This window comes from Pungitius pungitius, chromosome 11 (assembly GCF_949316345.1).
Source record: "Pungitius pungitius chromosome 11, fPunPun2.1, whole genome shotgun sequence".
Lineage (NCBI taxonomy): Eukaryota > Metazoa > Chordata > Actinopteri > Perciformes > Gasterosteidae > Pungitius > Pungitius pungitius.
Genome location: NC_084910.1, coordinates 11,758,348 through 11,776,578, shown reverse-complemented (window position 1 = coordinate 11,776,578; position 18,231 = coordinate 11,758,348). Strand labels below are relative to the sequence as shown.

General features: G+C 40.3%; 4 protein-coding genes across 9 annotated transcripts; all 4 read left to right on the top strand.

Moving 5' to 3' along the window:
- Positions 1-821: 821 nt before the first annotated feature.
- On the top strand, positions 822-5,605 carry grinab (glutamate receptor, ionotropic, N-methyl D-aspartate-associated protein 1b (glutamate binding)). The gene is made up of 7 exons (XM_037453989.2): positions 822-975; positions 1,571-2,236; positions 2,329-2,429; positions 2,716-2,916; positions 3,125-3,253; positions 3,887-4,030; positions 4,758-5,605. The coding sequence occupies exons 2-7, from the start codon at positions 1,600-1,602 to the stop codon at positions 4,908-4,910; spliced, it is 1,365 nt and encodes a 454-aa protein (XP_037309886.1). The 5' UTR covers positions 822-975; positions 1,571-1,599; the 3' UTR covers positions 4,911-5,605.
- Positions 5,606-7,008: 1,403 nt separating this feature from the next.
- smpd5 (sphingomyelin phosphodiesterase 5) lies at positions 7,009-11,116 on the top strand. Of its 6 annotated transcripts, none has more exons than XM_062565460.1 (9): positions 7,009-7,222; positions 7,465-7,552; positions 8,009-9,226; positions 9,377-9,452; positions 9,527-9,667; positions 9,755-9,844; positions 9,937-10,000; positions 10,128-10,287; positions 10,748-11,116. In XM_062565460.1, exons 3-9 carry the CDS (start codon positions 8,108-8,110, stop codon positions 10,844-10,846), a joined length of 1,749 nt encoding a protein of 582 aa, XP_062421444.1. In that variant the 5' UTR covers positions 7,009-7,222; positions 7,465-7,552; positions 8,009-8,107; the 3' UTR covers positions 10,847-11,116. The 6 variants fall into 6 exon arrangements, with proteins under 6 accessions (XP_062421444.1, XP_062421443.1, XP_037309885.2 ...); XM_062565459.1 differs by having other exon boundaries at positions 7,009-7,227; XM_037453988.2 differs by lacking the exon at positions 7,465-7,552.
- A 197-nt stretch (positions 11,117-11,313) lies between these two features.
- malsu1 (mitochondrial assembly of ribosomal large subunit 1) lies at positions 11,314-13,893 on the top strand. The gene is made up of 4 exons (XM_037455099.2): positions 11,314-11,746; positions 12,329-12,504; positions 12,590-12,671; positions 12,781-13,893. Exons 1-4 carry the CDS (start codon positions 11,434-11,436, stop codon positions 12,933-12,935), a joined length of 726 nt encoding a protein of 241 aa, XP_037310996.1. The 5' UTR covers positions 11,314-11,433; the 3' UTR covers positions 12,936-13,893.
- A 2,983-nt stretch (positions 13,894-16,876) lies between these two features.
- On the top strand, positions 16,877-17,888 carry LOC119197064 (peptide YY-like). The gene is made up of 4 exons (XM_037453022.2): positions 16,877-16,944; positions 17,131-17,313; positions 17,419-17,508; positions 17,711-17,888. Coding segments are annotated over exons 1-4 (300 nt in total). The 5' UTR covers positions 16,877-16,942; the 3' UTR covers positions 17,736-17,888.
- Positions 17,889-18,231: the final 343 nt, after the last annotated feature.

Genomic DNA, 18,231 nt, shown 5'->3' with positions numbered 1-18,231 from the left:
AAGACGTTTTTACTTGAGTAAAATAGCAATACTATAAAAATACTATTTATAATATATAATGTCAAGTAAAAGTAATGCATTTTACTTGAACAAAAGTACGTAGTAATATAATTGTAATACACTTCAAGTACCAAAATAACAAATACTTACAAATACAAATACAACATGACCTATTTAACACGGTATATATAAATATGATAAATTCAAATATAAGGAGGAAAGTTAGGGCTTATCCAAAAATATTCATCATGGATTATATTTTGTATAAATAATATAAAAATCCTAGAAATAACAGTTGCTAAGCTGTCGTGTAAATATAGTGGAGTAAAAAAAGGCTACCTTATATTTCACTCAAATGTGGTGGAATAAAAGCATCAATTGCACACAAATGAAAATATTGAAGAACAGCACAAATATTGCGCATGAGTACACTGATGTAGTTTTCACCATTGTATGCAAGTTTTTTTTTTCTTGTAGTGTGTTTGAGGAAACGAAATGTTCGCCTCTTCACTTTCTCCTAACGCATTTCTTCACAAACTCCATGCTCTGCTGCATTCAAGTTGAATAGTAATGATGGAATTTTGAGTGTTCGTTTGCCAAAAAGCGTTTGTGTTAACATCGGTGTCGTAAATAGGAGCAGGAATGTTGGACTTTACTCAAAAACTCAATCGTGGTTGCTGCACAAATATGGAAATATCTGAAACCAGGTAAACATTTCTGTCTCACAACAGCTAACGTACGTCCCTCAATGTAATTAAACCAACATCAAATGGAGTACACCCAATTATGTCCCACTTCGCTCCCAACCACCATAAGTGCCGTGAACGCGACATGCGCATCGTGGGGGCGGAGAGGAAGCAGCAGTTTGCGGGAAGTGATCACCAACATATCCAAGTAACAGACAACCTGCGGATTTAATACCACGATTTTTTTTCGAGGGATTCTGCTGGGATTTTAACCTTGACTGCGAGCGATGTAAGTAGTTTAAAATAGACCAAACCATCATAACTTTGTTGGTCTTTGCTGCCTTTCAGTTTTCTAACCGAATTTCCTATCGTTATTGTTTGGGGAAAGAACATGGCCATCTTGTGTTGAACGGTGGGTTCTTTTAGGTTTTGGTTATCCCTCTATCCGCCCACCTTTTTTTAACCGTGTGTATAACGTATGATAAAATACTACATTTTGGCCTAGCATAACGATGCATTAAGGAAACGGGGAGAAACTCCGTAGCAACTCGGGAAAATGTATTTGTGACGTTATCAAACATGGACTCAAAACCTATTGTTTAACCTTAAAATCAGCGACAATGTTAGTGGTGAAGCACAGAGGTTCCACAGCGCATGTAAATAGTTGTTTGAATCAAGATGTCAAATATTATGAATTATGATATATACCGGAAGAGACCAGTGTCATGTGACGTCAGTGACGTCACCGCAGATTTCACCAATCTGAGCTTCCTTCAACCATTACAATGTAAACAATGATCTCGATCTCTAACTGGATGTTCTTTCTTTCCCTTCGATTTTTAATTGTATAATTCTCCACCCATCGCTAAAATCCAACACATCAGCGGGTCCGTGCTCACGATCTAAGCCAGAGATGACCACCGAGAAGACGTCATACGCTCCCATTGGAGGGGTCCCCTCTACCCCCTCGCTTCCGGGGAAAACGGTGTTTCCTGTCTCGTTTGACGCGGATATGCCAGGGATGTACGGGCCCCCTGCTCCTAGTGGTTTCCTTGCCCCTGGTGGTCTACACTCCGGTGATGGTTTTGCTGCACCCGGAGGTTTCCCTGCTCCTGGTGGTTTTGCTGCTCCCAGTGGTTTCCTTGCCCCTGGTGGTCTACACTCAGGTGATGGTTTTGCTGCTCCTGGTAGTTTTGCTGCTCCTGGTAGTTTTGCTGCTCCTGGTGGTTTTCCTGCTCCTGGCGGTTTCCTTGCCCCTGGTGGTCTACACTCCGGTGAGTGTTTTGCTGCTCCTGGTGGTCTACCTGCTGCTCCTGGTGGTTTCCCTGCACCTGGGGGTCTGCACTCGTATGATGGTTTTGCTGCTCCTGGTGGTTTCCCCGCTCCTGGTGGTGTACCTGCTGCTGCTGGTGGTTTCCCCGCTCCTGGTGGTCTCCCTTTCCCACAACCGACTGCTTTTGGACCAGGGGTTCCTGGAGCATTCGGAACGGGGAACCCTTCCACAGCACCATACTCTCCACCAGACAAAGGATTTAATGACAACTTCAATGGTTCGTATGTCTTACATTGTTGCACATACATGTACATCTATAATTACACATGTGTAATTTCATTTTAACCATTCTGGACGGTACCGCTGCAGATGCCGTGTACCACAGCGAGGATCCACCACCCTTTCATGAGAATCAAGACTTTGATTTTGGATTAGATAACAAGAGCATAAGAAGAGCCTTCATTCGAAAGGTAAGCAGCTAATGTGGCTATACATCCGGGAGTATAAGGCCACCCCCGGCTTTGTTGCATGTCATTTAGAAGGATTGTATTTATTATATTTTAGATATTTTGGTATTTATTGATTCATTCTTATCAATGCAATTAAATTATTTTTTTCTTTTTTTTACTCAAAACAAGCAACTTAAAACATAACCTCTGTTTTGTAACGCATAATTTACTTGCTTGACAGAAAGGCATTCCATATTAGAAAATATGGTCTGTTACCTGCTGCCTAATAACCCCCTCTTCCATTTAGGTATTCTTGGTGCTGACTGCTCAGCTGATGGTGACATTCGCCTTTGTGGCTGTTTTCACGTTCGTGGATCAAGTCAAGATGTTTGTCATGGTGAACACCTGGACCTACTTCTTATCATATGCCATATTCTTTGCGTCAGTTTGTGTAATCAGCTGCTGCGGAAGCGTTCGTCGAAGACACCCATGGAACCTTGTTGCATTAGTAAGTGTGCTCAGATTTTTTCTTTTTCAAAGTAAAAGCTGGCTACTTTGCGTTTCAACTGTAATGCTTTTAGCCTATAGTTAATAGACCTATACCTATTCTTAAAATAATTATATTCAGAATTGAGCCTCAAAAAAATTCTATTTAGTAAAGACAAAAATCTTTATGCCATGAAACTGTGCTGATGTATTGTGTTTCTTGCTTTCAGTCAATCCTGACTCTCAGCTTGTCCTACATGGTGGGGATGATCGCCAGCTACCATGACACTGACTCCGTTGTCATGGCAGTGGGTATCACCGCAATTGTGTGCTTCACAGTGGTTGTCTTCTCTCTGCAGGTTTGTATCTTCTTTGTATGCACGTAATCAAGTGGTGGGCCGGCTAAGCCTTCACTGTTGGCCTAAACAGAATCACAAAGTGACTGCTTTTTTTTACAGCGATCAGTTACAGCTATCTTTTTTTAATATAAATATGATTAGGGTTATATATTATTATATTATTATTATTATTCTTTTTATTTAGCTTATTTTATCATTGCACAGCTGCAGTTATCCTCTGTTGCTCTGCTGCCAATGCAGCTTGTTTTAAAGAGAGCTTTTATCCAATCTGGTTCAACCCCTCTGCCTCTATGTAAGAGAGGTCTGAAGTCCTCTAGGTAGCTTTGCAGAATAAAGGGTACGGGGAGGATATTGTTGATTGCCATAGTCTTTAGTTTGACATTGGGGTAGTATTCTTGGACAGGCACCCTCATAAGTACGTCTGCATTAAGGTACAGCGCAGCATTATCGTACGCTGTGATTAATGACTTTAAATGTTAGGGTTATGTGAATATGAGGTGTTTACACAAAATACATCGCATTAACTGTAGTAAGACTGCACAGAAGGCCCAGGTAGGAAGTGCATGGCCCGCCACTGATGTAAACTGATCATGCTAAAGGGAGCTTAATGTTTTTCTTTGCTTCTTCCAACAGACCAAATACGACTTCACTTCCTGTTATGGCGTGCTTTTTGTCTGTTTAATTGTCCTGATCATCTTCGGCATCCTCTGCATCTTCATCCGTGACAGGATTCTTCACATTGTGTATGCTGGACTGGGAGCTTTGCTCTTCACCTGTGTAAGTACTCGAGTTGCCATTTCGAATACAACATAACACTGCACAGCCTGCAGCATTGAGCCATGAACTATCTCATTCATCTGGAAACTTAACGAAACATCCCCACTTCATTTCAACTACTTTCTACCAAAGAAAACTGTTGAGTACCACACTAAGCTAATGGCTAGAGAGACCAGGTACCAAAATGGTGTGTCTATAACTTCTGTTCCCTAAAGTAGTGGGCCGACGAGCAGAACACCCGTAGTAAGGAATGTCAGTCTTAGCATGACCTACTGGAAAACACCTCTATTCAAGTCAATGTCCCGCGGTTTTGATTTGTTGCATCTCATAATAGTGTTTTCCACACACGTCATGTCTCTCGACTGGCTGTCTGAATAACAACCGCCTCCTTTTCAGAAGAAGAAGAAGAAGAAGCCATTTTTATTTCCAAGTATTATTTTACACATACAGGAAATTGCTCTCTGCATTTTACCCATGCCACACAGTGGGAGCAGTGGGCTGCCTTAGAGGGTTAGGTGTCTTGCTCAAGGACACTTCGACTTGGAGCAGGTGGGGTTCGAACCACGAACCCTTCAGTTCCCAGCGCACCCTCTCTACTCCATGCACTACTGTCGCTACTGTCACTGGGGTGTTTCTGAAAAGACACACGTCGGTCGTTATTTGTGAGTCACAAGAACTCATTTGATTAAAGAAAACAATTCTATTGTGAATGTCTTCTATTTTACAGTTCTTGGCGGTGGACACCCAGCTTCTGCTTGGAAACAAGGAACTGTCCCTGAGTCCAGAAGAATATGTCTTTGCAGCTCTCAATCTGTACACCGACATCATCAACATCTTTCTCTACATTCTTGCTATCATTGGAAGAGCAAGGGGGGGCTAAGCAGGAGGAAAAAGTGGTAGAAATGCTGAGTTCTAGTCCTGAAGGGAAGCTATCGTTTATTTTCCATTTTGCATTGTAGTGTGCATTGATCACAGTTCGTGAATATTGGCTTCAACGGTGTAACGTTTTTTAAAAATATATATCTATGTTGTAGTTTGTGGGGTTGTTAAAGTTTTATCAGGCATTTGACGTGTTGTTCGATACTTTATATTTGCCATTTGATAAGATTTTCTTCAACATGTTTCCAGAGCTTTCAACTGTGTCAAACATTCTTCATTAATATGAGAATTGAAAATTATAGTTTCATCCATTGCCCTTTCAGGACTTCCTGGCTATTTGGGACACTTTGGTGCATGAAGAACTTAATGAATCTAAAATAGTAAGTGGAACTTGAGTTGGAATCATTTTGGGAAACCACTATTTTTCACGATTAAGATTTCCCTTTCCTGTAACATTTAAGCCAGCAAGGGAAATTGAAAAGGAAAAAATGGCGCCCTCTCCATGGCACTCATGCAAACTGCATCAGTAGTTGAAGAATGTTATATGGTTGAAGCCCTGGACATGCCCCGTTTCTTTTCTCAAACTAATATGTCCAATATGAAAACCTTTTAATGCTGTGCATAAAGTTATTTTTTAAAACTTGATTGCTGTTGATTGTGGAGTGAAGAAATCCAGACTAAATCACATCAAACCTCTGGTCTTTTGAGATTCTTACCTGTACACAGAAGATCTATGTATTACAGAGTCCAACCTACCTGTATCAGTGTCTGGGCCGGGTCCATTCAGTCTATTGTGACGACTTAAAATCCGGTTTTGTCAGAAACTCAAGGTTTTGCGTCTTTATCTTTAACACTGGGGGCCCCTAAATGGACCTGGAGCAAACCCACGCTTGCTGCTTTGGTGGACAAACATGAACATCTTCTCCAGGCTGTTAATGTCTGTGTAGTGTAGTCAATAAAATCAAAGACTAGAATAAGAGGCTATTTATATAAGACTAGAATAATATATAAATATTTTCATTTATTTTTCTTTGCCACTAGATGGCAGAAGAGGTGAAGCTAAAGGTGTTTAGGGCAGTGTAAGATTAACGAATATTGAAATTAAAACAACTGTTAACCGTAATGGGCTGAGAAAATATCTGTAAAATATTTGTTTTCAATTGTTAATATAGTCATTGGTTCATTGTGTATTATCATTACTAGTCGCTGTCATATGTCATATAAGTTTGAAAGTATTTCACACTGCGGGGAAAATAATGTATTCACTAAATTTGAATGAAAAACATTATTCACAGTTGTAAGTGACCAAATAAATAAAGCGACAGTTTAAATAAAGTTTAACATACTCAAAAACAAAATCAATGCCAAAAATGTTATGGAAGAGAGATTTACAGTCTTCAGCTGTACTTGATAAAAATTGTGTTGACCAATTTTAAACACACAGGACAAACCTTTTATAAATTGTTAAACCACAAAAAAATGCACAGGGAAGTATTCCTGGAAGTCATGTAGATTTAGATTTAGATCCTAAAAGATCCTCAACCCTTATAATATACCGCTGCCAGCGGAGAAAAAAGTATATACTGTATGCCCCATGTTATGGATTATGAGATGAATCATGTAATGAACCTGACCTGAAAAACCTGATACATTAGCAGGTTTGGACAGATGACAGACTGAATTATTAAACTGTCATTTTGTTTGGGGTTCAGTGGGAATTCAAAACGTTGGGTTCAGGTTATGCTGAATTTAGAAAAATGCTATTAAGGAAGTGAAGAGTCTGGAGTTCCATCATTTGAGGGACTAAAAGCTCAGAACTGGAGAACGTCTTCTAGCAGGTGAACTAAAGAGTGGTTACACACAGTAAGCACACTGACCTGTTATATTATATTCTATTCCTCTTACCTCTTATCTTGTCTCGTTGTCCATTGTCTAACTGTCTGCGGTTATGCGCCAACCGCCAAGTCAAATTCCTTGTATGTCTGACATATTTTGGTATTAAATGTTTCCTGGTTCGTTTTTCCTGATTTCTGAACAAGTTGCCTCAGGTAAGGTCACGTGACAGGCGAGCCCGACACCATGACGTCGCCATTAAGGCGTGGCTTAATAAAGCTTTGGTGATGAGCCGCAGAGAGCGAGAGCGGACTGCCTTTACTATAAAGGAAACCTAACAGAATACATTTTGTTCTAAAGTTGGAAATTGTTCATTTCATTTTACACGTGACAAGCCAATGAACGGATGTAGAATAAATACACGAATAAGTATTCTGTTGGCTGCACCGGTTCATCAGACGGACTGACCCGGTTTTCGTGGTAAGGTAAGATCATCTCGGTTGCCATGTTAGCCAAGTGATTTAAGCTAACGTAACGTTAAGCTAACGTTACGTAACGGGTGGCAGCTCTCAGTTGAGATAACTGAAATGTCCGTAGACTGGTGTTGTTTTATACACGTGTGGGACGTGCGGTGTCATAGCCAAGTGCTGTAAGGACACAGCAACGTTGTACAGTAATAAACACACTCCGTTTCTGTGTCCTCACCGCTTACCTGTACACAGAAGATCCGGGTACTACAGAGTTAAACCTACCTGTATGAGTGCCTGTGCCCCCCCCGGGTCCATTCGGTCTATGGTGACGACTGACGAGGTACAATGACACAGAAAGATCGAGTGCCCTGTCAACAGATCGCTACCATGTGGTTTCCTGCTTTAAACAGGGACTTTGTTTAACCAAGGTGGAGATAGCAACTTCCTGAAGTCTGGTAGCAGATCTTGTATGAAACCACTCTAACAGCATGATTGGATGTTCTGTTAAATCTATCCAGAACTATACTATTATATCACATGTAAATATTTCGTATTTGAGATATTATTTCTCATATTAAAATGTCAGTGTTTGAATGTTGACACACCCAATAACCACAGACTGTAATTCATCTGTAAATACTCACGAGGTGGTGTTCAGGCTCGCATTGCCAGTGGTTACTAACACTGTACAGACATGCGAGGAGGAGGCAGTTACTCCCAACATGTAGATGTTAATGTCATTTAAGAGAATAGAGCCATGTCATAATAATGTTATTTCTTTCCCCTTGTCCACTAGTGTCCACTGGAGCCTATAAGAGAAACTTTGCACTGGAATGAGGCTAGAATGGAAATCCTGATGTTGCTCATCCTGATTGTTGCTTAAAGAGGCGAAGGCATGGCCCTGCAGATATCTCCGTTTCCTAATGGGTTTGTTGCATGCATCCATGCTGTGGGATGGGCATTAGTCCTGCCTTGCTTCTGGTTTCTTGATCGCATCATTGCTTTGTGCAAGTCCACCACCCCGGAACGAAGCCAGCGGCTAGAACAGGGATGCTACCTCCACCCCCTCAAGGTCTTCTTTGGCTTCATTATCTTCTTCATTCTTTTTCTGGCAACAGCCCCTTTAGGTCTCCTTGGATTTATTATTTGGGCACCTCTTCAGGCTTGCCGCAGGCCCTTTTCCTACCACAGAGAGACGCTGTCCTCACCAGAGAACGAGATCCACAAGGGCTTTGAGCTGGTAGGAAAGGCATCGTTCGGATTTGCCACAGCCAACCTGTGTCTGTTGCCTGACAGCCTTGCTCGTTTCAACAACCTGGGGCACACTCAGCGCAGGGCGACTGTCATCGGTCAGCACATTGTGCAGGGAGTCTGTCGACCCAATATCCGCATCTTTGTAGACTCCCCCAGCAGCTGTGGCACTCTCAGCCCCTCCTACAGCATTCTTCCCTCCGCTAACTCTTCATATGGGGCCACTGATAAACATGCCCAGACCGTAGTGAGTCATCATTCCGATTCAGCTGAGGTGAATTTTTCAATTCCAAAGTCCACCAGTGACGTTGTCTGTGTGCCCTGTGATGATACCGAAGAGCCCCCAACCGACTCCCCTTCTCCCCGTTTAAATACCAATCACAACTCCAACCAGCAGGGTGGGGCAGGTCACCGGAGTGCTCCTCGAGCTTTGCTCTCCCAGGGTCTCCGCCAACAGGACGGCGTACCCTGGGAAGTGTCCTCATTGTTTCCAGCCAATGTGGACATACTGTGTTTAGAAGAGGTGTTTGATAAGCGGGCGGCCCAGAAGCTCACCCAAGCACTGAGACCCGTGTACGGACACATACTGTACGACGTTGGCGTGTATGCCTGCCAGCCCCCGTGCAGGTGTTCCTCTTTCAAGTTCTTCAACAGTGGCTTGTTTTTAGCCAGCCGGTTCCCTGTGCTCGACGCCCAGTACCAGTGCTTTCCCAACAGCCGTGGGGAAGACGCACTAGCTGCCAAGGGCCTCCTCTCTGCTAAGGTGCCTTTCTTAATGTCATGTACTAAGCCTCTTTCAGTTAATGCAGTTGTCCTTTTTTTGTGTCGCAAAATCCATATTAACTGCTAATGTCTTTTGTCACGGGATGAGTACAGTAAAATTGATGTAATGCTTGTATTTTTAAATGTGTAGGTGCTAATCGGCCAGAATCAGAAACAGAAGAAAGTGGTTGGCTATTTTAACTGCACACATCTCCATGCACCAGAGGGTAAGTTTTGTACTTCTCTTTAGGAAAAACAAAGGATAGTTCTGTGATGGCTGGTCTGTGTTTGCTTTGATCAGGGGATGGGGAAATTCGCTGTGAGCAGTTAAACCTGGTTACCAAGTGGATTGGGGATTTTCAAGTGGCTACCAAACTCCCCGATGAGGACGTCGCTTTTGATGTGCTGTGTGGAGATTTCAACTTCGATAACTGCTCACCTGGTGAGTCTGTGGAAAATGTATTTACTTACTAATAGCAACTTAAACAAAAAAAATACAAATAAATGTTGTACATGTCTGCGTGTCTAGATGACACTCTGGAACAAAATCACCGTCTGTTTGAGGAATATAGAGACCCTTGCAGGGCAGGGCCTGGAAAAGAGAAGCCCTGGGTCATTGGTGCGTACCATTTTAAATCATTAGACTACAGCCAATGTAATACAGATACAAATAATTACATCATTATGTATTTCATTGGTTTGCATCTAAAGGTACTTTGCTGGAGCAGCCAACGCTGTATGAAGAGGACATAAACACCCCAGAAAAACTACAGAGGTGCACTCGGTTCCACTTTTCTCAAAGCTCTGCAGAGCAACTACCGTGACATGACCTAAACTACTCACTGTTGGTTCACTGAGGCTGATCTGAAGATCAACTCTGTCTTCTCTGTGTATCTGTGTAGAACTTTGGAGAGTGAGGATCTGAGAAAGCGCTACGTCTCCCCTCCTGTTCCTGTACACGACACCCCCTTGGTTTACCCCGAGACTGGTCAGCCATGGATCGGACGTCGGATCGACTACATCTTATACCGCGAAAACTCCATTTCAAAGCATTGCCGAACCGTATGTGTCCTTGAGTATTTTTACTTTTTCTTGTTCTAATGCAATTCAATTTTTATGCACAAAATCCCAAATTTGCCAAAGAGAGCTTTAGAGTCTGCATACACGCAATATCTTCGTTCCCCCCCAAAAACGCTTTATTATGGAGAAGAAAAAAACATGATGGAGAGCAACATGGCAGGAATCCGGCTCCCACGATGGACAGAAGTGCAATCGATACAAACAACCAAACAGTTACAACACATTACAGGACACCCAGTCTGCTGCTCGTTCTTGGTTGCTTCTGTCCCCTTGAAGTTTCAAGTTACTTTGAAGTGCCACAAATAATTCATTGAACATTTGCATATGGAAAAACTAGTGCCAGTCAGTAGTTATAGAAAAGTTATTTTATACCAGCAAGTAGTCCCCTTGTAGAAAGCGTAAAACGTCATAAGAAACATGCACTTTCTCTGTCTCCATCCAGGAAATTGAAGAAGTTACCTTCATAACTCAGCTGGCCGGCCTAACGGACCATATTCCTGTGGGCTTAAGACTGAATGTTATTATGGACTCTTCTGCATGAAGGCCAGAGGCAGCATTGTGCACAAAGGGAACAAAATATACATTATGGGTATGATCTGTATTATCATGGTAATGCTTTGTCAACATACTTGAATTTGTGTTTTTATGACAATATGCTGACCAGTTAACTTTAGCCTCAGGTCAAATTTATATGCATTTATTAAAATTATACGTTTACAATTTTATATATAATGCCCAGCTATGAGCTGAGGTATTGATTTTATATAAGAACATATTTCTAAGGATTTTTCACACTGATATTTTTCCTACACCAATAAATGTAAATATTTCATTTTACACCGTGTGTTGCTTTTTATTTGTAATCAATTAGAAGTAACACCGGGCCCAGTATGCCCACGTGTTGTCCGGAAGGTCGCTTCTCGTTTTGATCGATAGAGGGTGCTCTATGTTCATCTCAGGTGGGTGACCCACAAAGAAGACTTCTTGCCAATGAAAAGCAGAGGACTAAAGCCACTTCCTGTTTGTAGCTTCTGATATGATCGCGAGGACATCAGAGCTTCTTAGAGGTGTCTCACACAGTTATAAAGGACCAGTGCGGTGATATATTTTATTGTTATAGTTAAAATCATGAATATTCTCAGCAACTCTAAGAAACTGGTGTCATCGGTGTTTAGAAGAGGCGTATCAATGGAGCAAGCACTTGTTTTCAGATGCATCGGTTCTGTCCCCAAAGCTCGTTGTCTCAAGCTGTGTTGCCCTCAAAGGTTGAAAGCAAGTTTACTCTCGTGCCAGCACGGGAACCACGTGACGTCAGCGCCCCGTCACCTTGCAGCGCAGAGACCGTATTCACGGCTGCGGGGGGGCGACGGGCGTCCAAACAGCAGCACTGACATGTCTCGGGAGGAGGAGATGGACGGGGACAGCGGTACCCTGAGTCCAAGTAAGGAACTATAACAGTTATCCGATAGATGACGCGTTCGATAAAACTATAACTTCTCTTGAGAGATGATGCGTTTATAAATTAATTGGCATTGGTTGATGCATTCGTTGACTTATTTCCCACCGTACATGAGAGTAAACTGATAATCTTTTGTATTTTTCACTATTTGACAAAACAAGATCATCGGTTATACATCATCTCTGTGTCCGGTAAACTGATGGATTGTTATTTGATTACTGAAACAATATTAGGGTTTACAGCAACCTTACATTTTTAGTTTTATTTGTATAAAAAATGTCTTCTGGGATGCTTTAGAGGGTGCAACTAAGAATTATTGGAATGATTAATCCGTTCCTTTTCTCCAGTGATTGATTCATAATTTTTTCCCTTAATGCATCCTCAAATACTTTTAAAGTTTTAAAGTCACAACCTGAATAGCTTTAACCCATTATTCAAAAAACCCAAGATATGTAGTATGATATCGTAAGAAAATCTTACCAATTAAGAATTTATTTTATTAAAACTTTTTTTTTTAAACAATGACTTATCAAAAGTTTTCTTTTTGTCACTTGTTTTCTGTAGGAACCCCTGAAGCTTTCACTCTTGACGTGTTGGTGTCTCTACTGCGTCAGGAAAACGCAGTGGACATCTGTGTGATTAAAGTACCAGAGCAGATCAAATACACAGAGTACTTCCTTGTTGTTAGCGGCGTCTCAACGAGACACATCCGCGCAATGGCCCTTTATGCCCTCAAAGTGGTAACTAACCTTTTATCTTCTCATTATCAAGTGTAGTATTATGTCAGTTTTTTTTTTTTAAATCACAACGCATTGTGTTCTCTAGTCCAAATTTCTAAAGAAAAGTGGAGCTCCGTCTGTCAAGATTGAAGGGAAAGACGCAGAGGACTGGATGTGTATTGACTTTGGTATGTAGAACTGAGAGATCTCATCTCAAATGTTGTTGCTTGTAAATAACTTGATGTTTGTTAATCGAGTTCCCACTGGTGTTCACTCTCATGCTCCTCTCGTTCTCAGGAAATATGGTTGTTCATTTCATGCTACCAGAGACCAGAGAAGTCTATGAACTGGAGAAACTCTGGACTCTGCGCATGTACGATGAGCAGCTGAAGAGCATGCCGACCGAGACGCTGCCAGAAGACTTCATCTACGATGCTGAAGACACAAAGTGACATCATCTGAGCGGCGTGCACAGACCTCTTCCTTTGACTTTGGATGCCTCCTCCCTGATCTCTTTTCGGTGTGTCTGATATGGAAAGGATTTGAATGACGGTACTTTTGTAAGCACTTCCTCCAGTCATAGTGATTAACCTTTCTTTTCCCGTTATTTAACCATTCAAGGACATCAGGTGGTATCTGTATAGGAACATTATTTATGCTCAACTGATTTTTGACCACCCTAAATATTTTGTACATGTTTTACATGACATATTTTTTATTGCAATAGTGAATTTGAATTGTTTATTATAAATACGAATTTCAAAGAGTGGGGTCACTCTTATCTTTTTTTCAAAAACTATTAAGTTCTGCTGAAGCACATCACTACACATACTGGCTGACCTGCTGTACGAGGTTCCTGTTTGCTGTGTGGGGAGAGCAGATGTATTCTGCTGAAGACATTATTTGTGTGAGTGCTGATGTGCATTCACTTGCATGTACGAAGAGATTGCTCAGTGAATTTGTACGAGTGGGTTGGTCCACACTCGGGCCACTCAAAAAGTCTAAAAATGTACTAAATGATTTGATTATGAAACTGTATTTTTCCATTATTTTTCTATTAACATTAGGTGGAAACCCACTGATGAATTAGTGCACATACAGACGTACACTAACAACTATAATACCTTTTCACCTCTTTAAGTGACCATTCCGGCTCATTTACTTGTTTTAAGTCACACCGGGTGAGAACATTAGCTAAATGTAAAATGTAATGAGGCATGAGACACCAACACAGAGCCTGCTGGGACTTTGGGTTTAAATGTTTTTGTTCATGGTCCGAAGAATGACTCTCCAAAAAACAATTCTTCAATAAGAGGTTTCAGATTTACCTACAAAAAACAACTTTGGACTTAAAGCATTAAATATTTCATCAAAATAAGTCAATTAAACAATTTCAAACTTGTAATGCTGACATTTGTGAGATTGCACAGAACCAGTAGATGCCATTGAGGAAAAATTGAATCAAGTTCTGTGTTTTTGTCTCGAGTGTCTGTGAGCTTTAATGTTATCATCGGCCTCACAGTGATTTTACCCACTGGTGTGTGGCCATTAATGGTAGCAGTGCTAATACACTCCATGATGGAAGAGATTGAGCGAGTTTAGTTAATGTTGCTGTAAAGCTTTATTGGCAGGTTTACTTCCGTCAGTGTATTTCAACCACATGTTGGACAAAAAAGAGAAAAAAAAAAAATTGTAAACTATTCGTTCTCTTTCCCCGTATAAAATTCATTAGGAGTGAAGCAAGTAAAAGCAGATCCTTTTTAAGTATACTTTAATAAAAGTGTGTGTCCTGTAGGTAGGTTGTCACTCTGCTGCAGTATGTGGGACTCACCCAGTGGAAAGCAGACAGGTGTATTAAAGAGCACATCAAACGTATTAAACATTGCACTCAAAGGGCTCTATAAGCGCCACCTGGCCCTCATTTGTCATCACGTTACCTGACAAGCTGATGTGACTAAGTATTTCAATCAGGCATTCATAATTACCTTGCTCTATGCAGCAAATCCCTTGTCCTCAAATAAATGTGGCACATTTTTATTCAAGTAAAACAGCCGTAACAGAGTGTTGAAAATATAGTGTTGCATTTCTTATTCTCCATAAGCTGCTTGTGATCATACTAGTCCCTGGTTAATCTTAATTACTCCACTGACCTCATCAGCAAACAGTGGCAGATTGACATGTAGTGTCAAGATAGATGAAGATACATCCATTACGGAAAACACACTTAAGATTCTGAGCTGTAGCACAGATAGAAAATGACCATTTAAGATGTTACACAGAGTGCATTGTACACCACTGAGGAAAGGGAGGCTTGGCCTAGATTCCCCTATGTAGTAGATGTAATTCTGAAGCTGGTACTTATATACACAAGTGTGCAAACATATTGTAGAGAAGTGAAGGAAGAAGGGGTTTCCCTGATCGTATATGATTTGGAGCTTTGAGCCCCTCAATGTATTCTGGCAGCCAAAGTGAGCAGTCCAACACTAAACTCATTAGAATACTATCGTAAATAGCACAAAAGACTATTCGCAGATTCTGGATTTCTAAAGATATCCCTTCTACAGGCGATTGGCATATGGGGATTTTGGGAAGTTCTTCCTTTGGAAAAGTTGAACCACACCCTCCATGACAATGTCAAAGGATTCATCAAGATATGGAAACCAGTCTTAAACTGGACCCCATCGACTGATACTGACTCGACCTGATGAAACAATCAAAATGCACTCATGTCTGACTGTTGCTGTGCGAATGTGATAAAGATATGTTGTGGTTGTTATTATTCTTTGTTTTTCTGTATTGTGTTTTTTCTTGTCTCTCGTTTCATCTTGCCTTCTATTCTCAAAGTTCTAGAGTGCTGTCTTGTTAAGTTGTAAAATCAAAATATATCATAAATAAATAATATGTATATATATATATATATATATATATATATATATATATGATTAGAATTGTGTATGTACAATACAGTACTAATCACAGTTACAGTGCTACATCCCTACTGTAAACGTACCATCAGAATATTTTAACAGGGTTCCCGAAGTCATTTGACATTGATATCTATATAAATATTGAAAAAGAAAAAAATATATATATAGAAAAAGTAAATCTAAACTCTATACAATACATATGTGTGTGTTCCCTGCAAAGACTGTGCCGTCGCTCTGGAATAGAGCTTCTCGCGTGATTGTCGTATAGGAAAACGACAGCACAAAACTACTGTCAAATTTAACAAGAGTGCTCTTCAAAGAAAATGGTCACCATCAAAGTAATCTTACAAATTAGGGACTAAAAGCTTTTTGTGCACTCTGACAACCTGGAATCGGAAGTCTGTGGGTTTCGGTGCTTTTCTGCCCTTTCTTCAATGATTTGGTGCAATTTGGGGCTATGCCTCTTGCTTTGGTCAAATAGTTTAGTAATTATCTTTAAACAACTGTGTGTCAGTCAGTAGTGTTTTTTAGGCCACTGTTTTGTATTCAAAATAATTATTGAGGTGAGGGTTATAAATTGCTAATGTGATAACAAGAACCACATCTGCACTTTGTTTAAATTTGTTGTGCATACCCCTCTGCAATTCACTATGAAATGAAACATTATCTTTCAAAACACATTTCAACCTAATGTGAAAATAACGGACCGCCGTCGACCATTCTAAGATACACATCATCGGTTTTATTGAAACGTAGAATGCCGGCTGTGACTCTTAAGTGGACACTCTATATTAATTGTGATTGTCTCTGCTTGTGCCTTTACTTTTCCATCAAAAGTTACGTTTGAACAGATGTTTAATTTGCAGCGTTTTCTACCACTAAAACATGTAACGGCTTCTTTGAATGATTATGAATAAAATAACTACATCTAAAAGGAATATAAATAAAACATGTGGGCAATTAAACTCATTGTTTCATTTTTGGTAATTTAGGAATAATTACTTAATTATCAAAGTACTTGTTGACTTCTGCAGTAAATTTGTTATGTTTTTTTCCCATATACATACACAAAAATACATATACACCTTTAAGTAAATTAATTATCATTTGGATTAATCTAATTATGTGACAATGACACCTTACGATAATAAGGATATAACGGAGTATCTGTTTGTTCATTGTACTCATAATGGCTCTTATCTATAAGTTGTAAATCGGCCTATTTGATGAAATTGCACTTTGTTTTTTGTTCTTTGAGTTTGTATCCTTATGGTTGAAATGCACTTAATTTTAGGTCGCTTTGGATAAAAGCGTCAGCTAAATGACATGTAATGTAATGTCTTTACCCTCAGGCAGTAATAAAATAATGAGGGAGTAGATATTTCTCAGGAGTACAACAAAAGTGAAAGAAATGTCCCTCCTCCTTATCTGACACGCACAGTATAAAACACAGGCAATGTTGGGAATCGGAAGGAGGAGCTTTCAACAGCGACAAAATCACCTACAGACAAAATTTCAAGGGTCGCATTAAAATGTAAGCATGTTTATTTTATTTCATACCTTTGATGTCAGAGACACACTTTTGGATTGAATGTAGGTAAATAAGATTTCATCTGGAGGCTTTCACGGTGGAGTATGAGTCCAATATGAAGCTACTACTGCAGATTTTTCTTACATTGACTAATATTTGGGTTTACTGTGCATTTTGACTGTGATCCAGGATTTGTTCCAGTGCTTTGATGTCGCGGAGCATCCTGGCTCTCTGCCTCTTGGCTTGGATTGACTCCGGCGTCACCGCATATCCAGTCAAGCCCGCCAGTCCCCGGGAAGGTGCACCACCCGAAGAGCTCGCCAAATATTATTCTGCACTAAGACATTACATAAATCTCATTACAAGACAGAGGTTAGTTTTCACAGTTTCTATGACAAACTGTTGGTTCATATCATTTTTAAACGCAGATGCAAAGAATAATTGACCTGTTGCTTTTGCTCTTTTTTTAATGCATAGGTATGGAAAAAGAGACACCCCAGATACTGTATTCTCTGATGTGTTCATGAGGGAGAGCACAGAAAGTATTCCGAGATCAAACTACATCATGTAAGTTATTTCATAAGGTCGCTTTTTTTAATTCACCCTGTAATGCTTTTGTTCATTTACTTAATGTCCATGTCAGGTTTATGCAATATGATGTATGGTCTTGCATTGGATTATAGAATACGTGAGATGAAATTACAGAAAAGTACTTCCATAAATGTGTAGTTTAACTTGTAATGATACTAAATAGCTCTGTGTCTTGTAGGTATGATGGGCTGCCCCTGTGGTGACGCTGCCATATTAATCAAAACCACAAACCTGCTGCAATGTCTTTGACTGACACCAAAGGGACTTGTGCTGCATGGAATAAACATTGTGTAATTAAACTGCTTTGCTATGTAATGCTGTCACTGCTGTATTAAAACATTTTATTGAAATGTTGACCCACTGTCTCCCTCTGGCTCATTTGGCTTTAACATCAGGACAGTGCTGCTTTGGACTAGTACATGTTGAACATCTGTTCATATCTGTGTGTCATTCACCGATGGAGTGACACTGCTCTCTACTGGTAGGCAGGAATCTAAATATGTTTTTTGTTTTAAGAAGTACAAATCGTGTTCCTAATGTCTGCTGCGTTCTTTTTGGGGAGCGTTAAATAAAAATTACGTAACTTGAGTGGACCACGGTGTTGTATTTATTGCACTTTTTATATGAAAACCATCTGAGATGCATCTCCACCTTGCCTGCAAACAGATTAACACTTTAATCCGATCAAGGGACTTGCAT

What these genes read in the sequence shown, in the direction of transcription:
- grinab (XM_037453989.2), top strand. Translation starts at nt 1,600, where the DNA reads ATGACCACCGAGAAGACGTCATACGCTCCCATTGGAGGGGTCCCCTCT. An exon ending in CATGGAACCTTGTTGCATTA is followed by an intron (nt 2,917 to 3,124) that starts GTAAGTGTGCTC and finishes TCTTGCTTTCAG; the next exon opens with TCAATCCTGACTCTCAGCTT. An exon ending in TGGTTGTCTTCTCTCTGCAG is followed by an intron (nt 3,254 to 3,886) that starts GTTTGTATCTTC and finishes TTCTTCCAACAG; the next exon opens with ACCAAATACGACTTCACTTC.
- smpd5 (XM_037453988.2), top strand. Translation starts at nt 8,108, where the DNA reads ATGGCCCTGCAGATATCTCCGTTTCCTAATGGGTTTGTTGCATGCATC. An exon ending in AGGGCCTCCTCTCTGCTAAG is followed by an intron (nt 9,227 to 9,376) that starts GTGCCTTTCTTA and finishes TTAAATGTGTAG; the next exon opens with GTGCTAATCGGCCAGAATCA. An exon ending in ACATCTCCATGCACCAGAGG is followed by an intron (nt 9,453 to 9,526) that starts GTAAGTTTTGTA and finishes TGCTTTGATCAG; the next exon opens with GGGATGGGGAAATTCGCTGT.
- malsu1 (XM_037455099.2), top strand. Translation starts at nt 11,434, where the DNA reads ATGAATATTCTCAGCAACTCTAAGAAACTGGTGTCATCGGTGTTTAGA. An exon ending in CAGCGGTACCCTGAGTCCAA is followed by an intron (nt 11,747 to 12,328) that starts GTAAGGAACTAT and finishes TGTTTTCTGTAG; the next exon opens with GAACCCCTGAAGCTTTCACT. An exon ending in CTGGATGTGTATTGACTTTG is followed by an intron (nt 12,672 to 12,780) that starts GTATGTAGAACT and finishes TCTCGTTCTCAG; the next exon opens with GAAATATGGTTGTTCATTTC.
- LOC119197064 (XM_037453022.2), top strand. An exon ending in AATCTCATTACAAGACAGAG is followed by an intron (nt 17,314 to 17,418) that starts GTTAGTTTTCAC and finishes TTTAATGCATAG; the next exon opens with GTATGGAAAAAGAGACACCC. An exon ending in CCGAGATCAAACTACATCAT is followed by an intron (nt 17,509 to 17,710) that starts GTAAGTTATTTC and finishes TGTGTCTTGTAG; the next exon opens with GTATGATGGGCTGCCCCTGT.